Source organism: Ranitomeya variabilis, chromosome 2, assembly GCF_051348905.1.
Source record: "Ranitomeya variabilis isolate aRanVar5 chromosome 2, aRanVar5.hap1, whole genome shotgun sequence".
NCBI lineage: Eukaryota > Metazoa > Chordata > Amphibia > Anura > Dendrobatidae > Ranitomeya > Ranitomeya variabilis.
In genome coordinates, this window is record NC_135233.1 from 602,558,704 (window position 1) to 602,571,457 (window position 12,754).

At 48.5% G+C, this 12,754-nt stretch overlaps 1 protein-coding gene across 1 annotated transcript; it reads right to left on the minus strand.

Moving 5' to 3' along the window:
- Window positions 1-1,142: 1,142 nt before the first annotated feature.
- GPI (glucose-6-phosphate isomerase) lies at window positions 1,143-11,523 on the minus strand. Its single transcript, XM_077288620.1, has 18 exons — window positions 11,279-11,523; window positions 9,164-9,254; window positions 8,553-8,621; window positions 5,055-5,174; window positions 4,898-4,981; window positions 4,680-4,826; window positions 4,319-4,390; window positions 4,194-4,238; window positions 4,001-4,054; window positions 3,603-3,663; window positions 3,474-3,517; window positions 3,220-3,372; window positions 3,016-3,145; window positions 2,405-2,481; window positions 2,066-2,194; window positions 1,898-1,973; window positions 1,694-1,760; window positions 1,143-1,578 (listed from the first exon to the last, which is right to left on the minus strand). The coding sequence occupies exons 1-18, from the start codon at window positions 11,395-11,397 to the stop codon at window positions 1,455-1,457; spliced, it is 1,662 nt and encodes a 553-aa protein (XP_077144735.1). The 5' UTR covers window positions 11,398-11,523; the 3' UTR covers window positions 1,143-1,454.
- Between the last annotated feature and the right edge of the window lie 1,231 nt (window positions 11,524-12,754).

Sequence of the window (12,754 nt, forward strand, 5' to 3'; positions counted from 1 at the left end):
CTGCCATTAGACTTCGCCAAGTGAACCACACCTTGGTCAGACAGAATCTTCCTTAAAACTGATGGGATCAGGGAGATTGGTACTTAAGTGAACTCCAGAGACCATTTGTGGAGAAACGCATTCACCCTACAGGGGGATTCCCTGGGATCTAGGGAAAAAAAAAAACAAACTTGATATTGTCCTTTCCCTCTAGTTAAGGACAGATGATTATACTCCACCATCCGGGACTCCTGGGTGGACATAATGTCTCAGCTCCGATTCCTCATCAGACTGAACATTCTGGTGACTTTGGCTTATATTTTTTTCTGGAAGAAAGGATCTCTGCACGAATCCAGAAGAATTCCTTGGAAACTTTTGCATTTGTTCACATTTACCAACCATCCAAAAGGAAGCTAAGATGCTGGATAAGTGTTGTATCGCCTGACCACAGACTAACCTGGTTTTTCAGGAAGTTGTCTAGATATGGGATGAACAATGTCTTGGATAAGGACTAACATCTCTGCAGTTATCAGGGTGAGCACTCTCGGGACCATGACCAACCCAAAGGATAGAGCTTGGAACTGATAATGATGCCTGTCCCCCCTGGATATTTGCTGCCACTGATATTTCTTGAGGATTGGTACTTGTTACTATGCATCTTGGAGACTTATCACATGTAGAATTTCAGAAAAAAGTTTTACCATCGTTCCATCCATCTTGAAATGTTTGACCTTTGAACAATTTAGATCTTTCAGGTTCCCAATAGTTATGAAGGAGACATCTGGCTTTCTAAATAGAAGAGGACTACAGAATCCTCTCCCTGTTCTTCAGGTTCCAAAATGAGAAAAAAACCTCCCTACTGTGTTAAGGACAAGACTCCCTATTCTAAGGCCACCTGTTCCACTTTCGTGGACTTTATTTTTGGAAATATAATTCTTACTGGTGTCCAGGAGCTGAATTTTAGCTTCAATCCATTTGTTTTTTGAAATTTTTAACCAGGCAGGAAGAAGCCTTTTAAGCCTTCCACGTACCTGGAACCAGGCATCATTGTCTTTCAGATCTTATGTGGCATACCCACCATTTAAACGCAATGTGTAAGACAAGCCTTATTCGGCCAACTCGTGATCCGCAGGACCCAAACCCATGAAGAACAGAGCGACATCTGGTTTGTGATCCATTTATTCTGTAAACCGTTGTTTGCACAGGACAGGACAGTGCAAAACAGAACATCCAAGTGCTGGGGAGACGTAGGTCCACTAGCCTGGGCCCCGGTAACTATTATAGCGCCCCCTGCCATGGTGTTTGGAACAGTGCAGTTACATCTATGCAGTGCGTACAGGACAGCTCCATCGCTACCCCCCTCCGCTGACAACATGGACACGAGACAAGGACAGACTACAGTCAGGAAAGTGCCTTCTGCTAAAAGCTGAGACCAGGAGACATCAGATGTCGGGACGCTGAACGCCACCCTCGGTTCATAACCTGTGCTTCTTGTAGAAGTTAATCAGGCCGTTAGTGGAGGAGTCGTGAGAGGAGACGGCGGCATCAGACTCCAGTTCTGGCTCAATCTTCTTGGCCAGTTGCTTCCCAAGTTCAACACTGAGAAAAAAAAAAAAAAAGCAGAAAGTGATCAGCTGTCAAAGATGTGCAGGGATGAGAAGACAGATGTGACTGCCTTTTTCAGAAACTGCACCCCTGACCCATTTTTACTCACCCCCACTGGTCGTAACTGTTGATGTCCCACACGACCCCTTGAACGAAGATTTTGTGTTCATACATGGCTAGAAGATAATGAAGAAGTCTGGGTCAGTCAAAGCTAAAAAAACAAATAGTCAAAAGTACCAGGAAAGCCAAGAGAAGTGGCCATTGCTGCCGGCTACACAGCCCAAAACTCCAAGGATATATAGTAGACGCTCACCGATTAAAGCTCCCAAGATGAAGGGGCTGAGCTTGCTGAACACAATGGAGTTGGTTGGTCGGTTTCCTTCAAATACCTATAAAAAAAAGGATGTAAAAAAAAAAAAAAAAAAAAAGAAATTTAGAAACAGTCAGCAGACGGCATGCGCAAACGGTCCAATTACTTTACCTTGTGTGGGAGCAGTTTCTCCAGAGCCTCCCCAGACAGTCCAGACGCCTGTAGCTCTGCTTTCGCCTCCTCTGTAGACTTCCCCTTCATGAGCGCCTCAGTCTGGGCCAGGAAGTTAGCCATCAGGATCTAGGGCAGAAAGAAAAAAACCTAATCAATCTTCTTCTCTGAGCAAAACATTAATTGACTGGAGCCTCCTCCTGGTGCCACACCCCCCCCCCCCCCCCCCCCAGGACACTTCTAACCTGTCACTATGGGCCACATGCATGGTTTTGTTTTTTTCCCTCCTCAAGTTAATTTGGGTTTGAAGTGTTTTTTTGTGGGAGTCAGTATGGTTACCTTGTGATGAAGCCCGTCACGGATTGGGTGTTGGGTCTGTGCCGGTATCATGAAATCACAGGGGATCATGCGTGTTCCTATGGTGGAATACAGTTAAACAAATGTGTATTAACAGATATTGATTTGTTCATTAAGATGGAGAAAAAAAAGAAGAACAAGTACCAGCGTCATGGTGCAGAAATCCATTTATTTATATTTCTTAGTGTTGCATTTTGCAATTCAGCCACTAGATGGCGACATTACACCATCACTCGTGTTTGCACCTTCCCCAGCTGCTGAGTGTCCTCCTAATTCAGGTCTACCCATGGACCCCCAAAGTCAGGACCAGCTCTGTCATTACTGGAGCCAGACAAGGAACAAAGTGGCACATGTGCAAAGCAGCCCCATAGGAAAAGAATGGTGCAGCGGTTGAGCATGTGCACAGCAGATTGGGGATAAATAACCTGTTCTGCCAATCAGTGGGGGTCTGACCAATCAGTAAGTGATCACCAGATGGGAGATTAATTCTATTAGACAACCTCTTTAAGATCTGGCCCATAAATATCCCTGAAAACCCCTTTAAGTGTTGTAGCCTGTACACAGCGTGTGATATGAAAGGCTGCAGGACCCACCTTGGTGAATGAGCTGGTAGAAGGCGTGCTGCCCGTTGGTTCCCGGCTCACCCCACACTACAGGGCCGGTGTTGTAGTTGACCCGGGCTCCGGTCTTAGTGATGTATTTCCCGTTGGACTCCATGTCTCCCTGCGAAGGACGAGAATATGACAGTCATCTACCAAAGATGTTCTGCAGAAGGGAAGGATCGGTGCGGCACAGACCTGCTGGAAATAGGCTGCAAACCGGTGCATGTACTGATCGTAGGGGAGCAGGGCCTGAGTCTCGCAGCCATAGAAGTTGATGTACCAGACGCCCAGCATGGCCAAGATGACCGGGATGTTGTTTTCAAGAGGAGTATTGTAGAAGTGATTGTCCTGGAAAGCAAAGGAAAGGCTCAATATGGCAGCAGGGTGATCACAGGGGACAACAAACATGGAACGTTTCCTCCTTGTATAAGAGAATCAAGAGACCTCACCATCCAGTGGGCTCCGGCCAGAAGCTTCTCAAAGTTATCAAAGCCTGGAGGGGGAGGGAAAAAAATAATATTAATATATTTTTATTAGTGCATATTTAATCTGGAGTAGACATCTGGGTGACCACTTACCAACATGGAGGGCAATGGAGAGGCCGATGGCGGACCAGAGGGAATAGCGACCGCCGACCCACTACAGGGGAGAAGAGATAATGGATCATTGTTATATTCTGTCCTCTACAATCCAGATGTGACGCAACTAGAGGTCGGCGAGAACGACTGACATTGAATTAGTCAGTGACCTTTAGGTACAGTAGGGTGGCCGCCGAGTAAATGGCACGAAAGGTCGGACCCCAGAATAACCCAGCAGGGACGGGTCAGGTTACCATCAGCTGTCTGTACAGTGCAGACTGATCACCAAGTGCTGCAAACCCACAACATGCCCCGACATTACTGGGAGTTGTGGTTGTACGACAGCTGAAGAGAATTCCTGCCCGTCTGGCACTACCACTCCCATCAGATATACTTACATCCCAGAACTCAAACATATTGGCTGTGTCAATTCCAAAATCTTTCACTTTTGGCTGCAAAATAGAAAAATAAAGTTAATGCAGTGATATTTGACTGTAGCAAAACTACAACTCCCACCTGAAGGGTGTCAGGGCATACTGAGAGTTGTAGTTCTGCAACAAGGGGATGCATTGAAGATTAGAGTGCACTTACTGCGTTGGTAGAGAGGGCAACAAAGTGCTTGGCTACTGCAGATGGCTGAAAGAAAGGAGCAGGTTAAGGATCCAAACCCACGGCCGACAGAAGAGGTGGCACGGCGCTGGCCCACAAATACTCACATCTTTGGCGGCTTTCAGGAACCACTCCTTGGCGGTTTCAGCATTGGTGATCGTTTCCTGGGTGGTGAAAGTCTGCAAGAAGAAGGAATATTAAAAAAAAAAATGTAACGTCGTATCCTCAGAAGGTGGACTCCTCCTATGATGCGTTCTGCAGCAGCTGCACCAGTTGACATCAACATCTCCAATATAAAGTTTGAGACAAAAGCTCCACCCGGCTCCGCACAGAACAGATCTGCAGCGTCATTCCAGATCTGCATTTTCCCCACTGTTTGCACAGCGGTCGGCATTGGACACGACTTATCTCCACGTGCAGCCCAGATCCGAAGCCCCGAGGCTATGCAGGGAACGCAGCAGTCCTCACCTTGGAGGCAATGATGAACAGCGTGCTCTCTGGGTTCAGCTCTGCCAGGGTTTTGGCCATGTGGGTCCCATCGATGTTGGACACAAACCAGACGCGGGGGCCGCCTTTGGAGTATGGCTTCAGTGCCTCTGTGACCATCAGGGGACCCTAGGATTGGACAGGCAGGTCTTCTAGTAGCCAAATTGACAAGTCTAAAGCCAAATAGGTGCCATGCTTACCAGATCAGAGCCGCCGATTCCCACATTCACCACGTCAGTGATTGTCTTTCCAGTGTAACCCTTCCATTCCCCACCGCGTACTCGCTGAAGAAAAGCAAATGGCAAGTCATCCATAGAAAATGGGTATTGGAGGTAACCACCAGAACTGGCGCTGTACCTGGCAGAAAGCCTTCATCTTGTGCAAGACGGCATTGACTTCTGGCATCACATCCTTGCCGTCCACCTGGATAGCGGTGTTTGATCGGTTGCGCAGAGCGATGTGCAGCACGGAGCGATTCTGGGGATGCATGAAAACAAGAACAGCCATCATCCCCAAAAAACTATATGGAGATAAGTATGCGCCCCCCACGTTACACTACAGGAGCACATCTGTCCTCCCATCTTACACCCAGACATTAATATGAAGCTGAATGGAGTTCCGGGCCTGTTCTTCCACCAAACTACGCCCCCCCCCCCAATGTCTGTATGGACCTTGGGCACAGTTTTGTCACCAAGCCCAGACTCCTCCATCAGACAGATAGAGAAGTGAGATCTGTCACTGCCCAGAAGAGAGAAAGATGTAGTACATACACCACCAAAAGGACAATAAAATCCCCCAAAAAATTTTAATGAAGCAAAAAACAGTACAAGCCATATACACTGCTCAAAAAAAAATAAAGGAAACACAAACTGAATCTAACTCCAAGTAAATCAAACTTCTGTGAAATCAAACTGTCCACTTAGGAAGCAACACTGATTGACAATCAATTTCACATGCTGTTGTGCAAATGGAATAGACAACAAATGGAAATCATTTGCAATTATCAAGACACCCTCAATTAGGGAGTGGTTCTGCAGGTGGGGACCACAGACCACATCTCAGTACCAATGCTTTCTGGCTGATGTTTTGGTCACTTGAATGTTGGTTGTGCTTTCACACTCGTGGTAGCATGAGACGGACTCCACATGCCACACAAGTGGCTCAGGTAGTGCAGCTCATCCAGGATGGCACATCAATGTGAGCTGTGGCAAGAAGCTTTGCTGTGTCTGTCAGCGGAGTGTCCAGAGGCTGGAGGCGCTACCAGGAGACAGGCCAGTACACCAGGAGACGTGGAGGGGGCCGTAGGAGGGCAACAACCCAGCAGAAGGACCGCTACCTCCGCCTTTGTGCAAGGAGGAGCACTGCCAGAGCCCTGCAAAATGACCTACAGCAGGCCACAAATGTGCATGTGTCTGCACAAACGGTAAGAAACCGACTCCATGAGGATGGTGCCCGACGTCCACAGATGGGGGTTGTGCTCACAGCACAACTCCGTGCAGGACGCTTGGCATTTGCCACAGAACACCAGGATTGGCAAATTCGCCACTGGCACCCTGTGATCTTCACAGATGAAAGCAGGTTCACACTGAGCACATGTGAGTCTGGAGACGCCATGGAGAGCGATCTGCTGCCTGCAACATCCTTCAGCATAACCGGTTTGGCAGTGGGTCAGTAATGGTGTGGGGTGGCATTTCTTTGGAGGGCCACACAGCCCTCCATGTGCGCGCCAGAGGTAGCCTGACTGCCATTAGGTACTGAGAGGAGATCCTCAGTCCCCTTGTGAGACCATATGCTGGTGCGGTTGGCCCTGGGTTCCTCCTAATGCAGGACAATGCCAGACCTCATGTGGCTGGAGTGTCAGCAGCTCCTGCAAGAAGAAGGCATTGAAGCTATGGACTGGCCTGCCCGTTCCCCAGACCTGAATCCGATTGGACACATCTGGGGCATCATGTCTCGCACCATCCACCAATGTCACGTTGCACCACAGACTGTCCAGGAGTTGGCGGATGCTTTAGTCCAGGTATGGGAGGAGATCCCACAGGAGACCATCCGCCGCCTCATCAAGAGCATGCCCAGGCGTTGTAGGGAGGTCAAACAGGCACGTGGAGGCCACACACTACTGAGCATCATTTTCCTTGTTTTGAGGCATTTCCACTGAGGTTGGATAAGCCTGTAATTTGATTTTCCAATTTGATTTTGAGTATCGTTCCAAATCCAGGCCTCCATTGCTTAATTTGATTTCCATTGATTTGAGTGATTTTGTTGTCTGCACATTCAACTTTGTACAGAACAAAGTATTCAATGAGAATATTTCATTCAGATCTAGGATGTGTTATTTGAATGTTCCCTTTATTTTTTTGAGCAGTAGAGCAGCAGAGCAGTAGAGCAGCAGAGAGGAGAATAAATGCGGAGACATGCTGGTGCAGCAGAGGAGAAACCAGGGACAATAAAGTAACCAGGGGTAGGTCAGATCATAACTCATGTAAAAAGAATAGTATAAAAATACATACAATAGAAGGTGCAGAAAAGACCTGTGATAAATCAAGAGTACCAAATACAGAAGCCACCAAACTCATATGCACCCCTCTTTTGGTGCCAATATATATGGCTTGTATTTTAAGTAATAATGCTTCAATAAAAAAAAAAAATCAGATTTTATTATCCTTTTGGTGGTGTATGTACTCCATCTTTCTCTCAGTTGCTATATATAAATAGGAGTATTCCATCAGTTTACGTAAACTCAGCATTTATTCTGGGAGCGAGGCAGAAGCCTCCCTCGGCCTTGGTATTTTGTATTGCTTATTTCTATTTACTTGTTCCAATTGTGCTTGGTGATGTACGGCTGCATGCAGCTGCTCGGCCATGAAGCTCCTGGTGGGGGCGCAGTGTTTGTGCTGATGTTATACCAGAGGAGGTCTGCAGTTATGGGGTCAGCAGAAAGTTGATTACTTTTCTGCCCTCTCCTCCCACTCTAACATTACAGAGTATCCACTTCATGGCCGATTTGCTGCAGTTCATTCCACTTTAATAAGATCGCTCACAGGAGATGAGGAAGTAGTGTCATGAATGGACTGGTTACACTGGTGGCTCCCATTACTGGAATAAGGAGCTCCGCACCATTGGCCATTCAGTCACGTTAGTAAAGGCAGACGTCGTGAGGGGCTGGGTGTAATAAATTGGGGGAGAGGGGATGGAGGATATACACCAGGGGCTGGAAGAATAACCAGAGTTTAATGATCTAAGCGTGTCTGCTACTCCTGTCCCTGCAGTGCCAATCACACATGCCCTGTGGCGTGACCCTGCGCAGGAGGTGGATACGGCAGTCACTGAATACGCTGCATTCCTCCTTACCTGCTGGGGATCAGCCCAACTGAATGATTGGAAGAGAGATCACTGCCAAGAACAACAAGTCAACGCCAACGCATACAATACTAAAAAAAAAAAAAGTTGGCTAAAAGTGAAAGAAAATGTGGGGCGAGGCCGAACCCGAGCACCCTGCACACTCTATGGAGGGTGCGCCCTTGGGTGAACAGGCATGTGTGCTGCCAAACCGTTCAGGCGGCATCCGCTAATCGTACCAAGATTACACCGTCATGCAGGGTGAAGCAGTTTCCTTATCTGCTGGATGCCAGTACTGTAGCTCCTCAGGGCAGTAGGTTACACGGCAGGTTTTCTGCAGGGGGCGTAACAAATTAGGCATTGCAAAATAGAGAGAAGGACGCTGCAGATTTCATGATACCTAAACACGACAGCGCACAAGTGCAAAGTCATGGTAGAAAGAAAATTAAAAAAAAAAAAACAATCCCTACAGCAGTCGTGTAGGAATTCTGGCAGTGAAGGGGTTACAGCCGATACCTCGGTGAAGTTTATCTTCTCGGCAGAGAACATGCGCTTTCTGGCAGCCTCCACACCTCTTGACTGGGCCTGAAACATGTAAAAATAGAGTGTCAGATGACAGCCGAGGACAGGTCCCCCTCCCCGGACTGGAGCATAACCCCCATCCTCCTGTGTCACCGGTGCTGCTGCGGACAGCCATGCTCCGTCACTGATCACCAGGCAGAGATGTTACATGTAGTGAACAGGTGATCGCTGCAGCACCGACGCCACAAGCCAATGTCATGTGCACTTACTTAGGGGGCTCCAATATGCATGTCTGGGGTCCCCTATGTTAATCAAGGAGCATAATAACCCATACTCAGACTGGTAGATTAATATCAGCCAGAGGGTCATACTGGACCCCAGTCATGGGCAGAGACCACTCTTGGGCATCACTCCCAGGAATAAGGAGTTTGTGGTTGTTCTGTAACGTTCCTCTATGTTGCGCCATTAAAATTGAGAAACGCGCCTTTCGTATTTGCATCCCGACCACAACGATTGCGTTATAGACCGGAGATGAGCCAAGAGGAAAGCGCAGGGCGACAGGTCAGTGTGCTGGTGCAACAGCAGCACAGAGCATTACAGCTTACCAGTTCTATCAGCAGCTTGAACAAGTCTTCAGTGATCAGGTTCTTGGAGTAATCCACCAAGATGTCTCCTTCTCCGGTGGCGAGGGTCTTGCTGTGAAGATGTAGGACAATAAGTTTTAGGACACAACATTAGATCTCTTCAGAATGTTTTAGGCACTCATCGATCTCCAAAATCAGCCAAAGAGAGAGGGTGCACATTCTTATTATAACCAGGACAAGTCGTAGGATATGGGGTCTAAACTATGGGACCCCCCCCCCCACAGAGCGTGAGAATGACAGGTTTCTACTAGTTCAGTGCAAATGCAGCCAACCCCATTCGCTTGCACAGAAAGCTTAGAATGTAGAGAATGGGTCATCCCTTTAAGATGGGAATACCCCTTTAAAAGTTAATCAACGACTGTGCTGCAAGATGGAAGATGCAAAACTGCCCTGTAACGTAGCCAGGAATCTGATGGCATCTTACAGCACATGCTTGGTACAAATAAGCAGCAGTTTGACATTCCAGGGTCCATGGGATATAAGGGCAATGTGCCAGTGTGAGGAGGCTTATAAGCCAGCAATGCTCCTGAGAAATTAAATATGCAAGTTGTCCGTGGGTGCTTTTCTTTTAGCGGCGCTCTATAATCCTAGCACCCACAGCCATCCTGGACATAGTACCAAGTCATCTGTGCCCACTGTGCAAACCCCAGTGTCATCATGCCAGTCTTTCCCCATCCACCACCCAGAACAAGAAGTCGGAGACTTCTATGTCATATTGCAAAACGACGTTCCTCAACCGCTGTGCAAACTGCCGCCGAAAATAAGAGGTCTCCTGTGCACGGCCACCCCCCGCCAAGGGATCTCCACCCACAGAGAAAGGCAGCTGGGGTGAGGAGCTGCCACTGAAGGTTAGGGTAAATATAACCCTGCAGACAAGCCCTGCACTGACAGCAAAGACCCCGAGACTAGAACACTGCAGGGGCCGGACCCTCACCTTACCAGATACTTGTAGTTCTTTATCCGAGGGTCACCCACACATCAGGGGTGACGCTGTGGCTGAACCACGACCGCCCCGTAGACGGCTGCAGGGAAGGTACTGCAGGACCGAACCTAGGGCTCTGGGATTGGGGAAGAGGTAGAAGGGCAACCTGTGCCCACCAGAGACTGAGGGGGTCCTGCATAGTGGCCCCCGACCACCTGACTGCAGGAAATATAAGCAGGGCCAGAGCTGGGGGACAAAGGTAATTTCAAGAACAAGGCAAAAAGCTTGTGTGTCACCATCAGACATGGGGGCCCCTATAACACTCGGGGCCACCTAGTACAGGAGATCTGCAGAGCTTTAGGACAGAGATCAGACAGTGGCTCATTACACTGTCATCCCATCAGCAGCCATTAGGGGGCAGTATACAAGACACACCACACTACATAGAGGAATGGATGCAGCGGAAAGAAAACTCCCTCCCCCTATATAAAGCAGAACGCCTGCGCCCAGGAGCTGACACTCCACTCTCCCCAGTGCAGATCAGGCTACTGACACCACAGTCTTAAAGGGATTGTCCATCATGAAATACCAGGGACAGAGGCTGAGCAGTGCACAGGGGAGAGCACAGATCTGAAGACCACAACTCCCAGCATGCCACACCGGCCCCCCTACTGCAAGCAGAGCTGTACATCTGCGCTCCCTGCAGTCGGGGGATGTGTCACACTGCACGTACAGAACCACAAGGAGGAATGAAGGGCGCAGGATGACGGCTCAGATCACTGCTGCAGCCCACCCACTGCTGCACCTCCAGGGACCCCCACTGCCATCTACTAGCCATTAACCCCTTCATCAGCCCCAGCACTGGCCCCAAAGCCTGCAGAGTCCTAAAGGACAACTCCAGGGGTATGAATAGGGGCCCCCAGAGCTTCCTCTGCACCCAAATCTGCAGAATTGTTACATGGCAGCTATTAAGCAGCAGCAGAGCTGCTTTCATCAGGGAAGGGGTTAATTTTAAAGTGACAGCACAGTAGATTTGCACGAGTTAGCTAGCCCTTTAGACTAAGGAAAAGCAATAATTGTGCAGGCAAATGGGAAGAGGAGAAAAAAAATGGCACTTGCATTCGTTACGTCATGGTGACGTCACGTGACAGTACCTGAATTTGCAGAACCGTTCCTTGTCAGCAGCAAACAGCTTCCTGAGGTTGAGGGCGGAGTGGTTGGCCTCGTAGAACTTGACGAGCTTCTGGTAGACGGGGTCAGCGGTGAGCGCCATGGCGGAGCTGGAGCAGTGCACGAAAGACCCGAAGCTAAGGGAGGACGGAGAAAAGAAAACGGGGCCGGTGACGCCTCTTATATAGGGTCGTGTCTGCGTGCAGAGGGAGGAGACACGCCCCTCTGATGCGCACCACGTGTCTCAGCAGCAACCAATAGGACGCTTCGTTTTCTCTCAGGCCCACTCGCTCTGTCGCTAGGCGGCCGCGTCACGTGACCTCTTCTTCCCTGAAGGTGACGGTAGCGGCCATGTTTCCGTAGACCAAACTCCACTGCTAGAGGGTGGTGCATTGGCTTCACCAATATGGAGGCCAGAAAAGAAGGAGTGGCAGCCATTTTACTCACTGTGAGAGAGTATTGGAGCCCTGTCAGCACAAGTGTCATTGGCCGCAGCTATTTTTTGCTGCTTTACAAGAAGGCTTGCCTTTGGCGGGACTGGTTTTATTTCTTATCCCTGTTCCTGTCAGAGCCATTTTTAACTTTTTACGCTTCCATTTTTTCCCCCTCCTCTTCCAAGATTCATCATTTATTTACTTGTTCTTTTTTTTTTTCCAGGACAACTTGTAGTTGTGAATGAAGTGATGAAAAGGTAAAAAAAAAAAAAAAAAAAAGCAATTCAGCCATTTTTTTGGGAGGGCGAGGGGATTATTCTTTACGCCGTTTATTGTGACCCGAAAACCTTTTCAGGTGGTTCCGCTCTGAGGCCCTCCTGAAAAAGCGCTCAAAAGAAGGAAAAATATGAAGTCCTATGTAAAAACCTCTCGCTGTTCATACAGTCAGGCTTTTTTTGGAGCATCTTTTATCCGTTTCATGTCGCCCAAGGTGAAAATGAGTGACCTGAAGGTTCTGGCGGCTTCTGCTCAATAGAAGTCAATGGAAAGGCTCAATAGACGTCCAGGTGTTTTTTTGAGTGTCCTGCTAAGGGCTCATTTCCACATGCGAGGCACACGTCCGTATCTCGCATGTGGAGGCCAAGCTCTGGCGCCGGCACTTTGGAGCGGAGCGTGCAGCTCCATGTGTTCCTATGCGGCCGCACGCTCGGCTCTGGAGTGCCGGCTCCACAGCTTGGTTTCCACATGCGAGATACGGACGTGTGCCTCGCATGTGGAAATGAACCCTAATAGTCAGAAATTCGCTCAGGAAACAACCCCCCCCCCAAAAAAAAAAAAAAAAAAAAAACCTAACAAAAAGAGGGTTCAGGAAAAAAAATGGCAAAGTTTCCTGAAGTGTCCTATTGAAATACTTGGCAGATTCGTCCTCCTGTAAGAGGCGTTGTGTGCACCTACCACAATGAAGAATCACTAGGAATTATTTTTTTTGACTGCCTAAAAAAACTGTGTGCACAGAGCCTTAGTCAG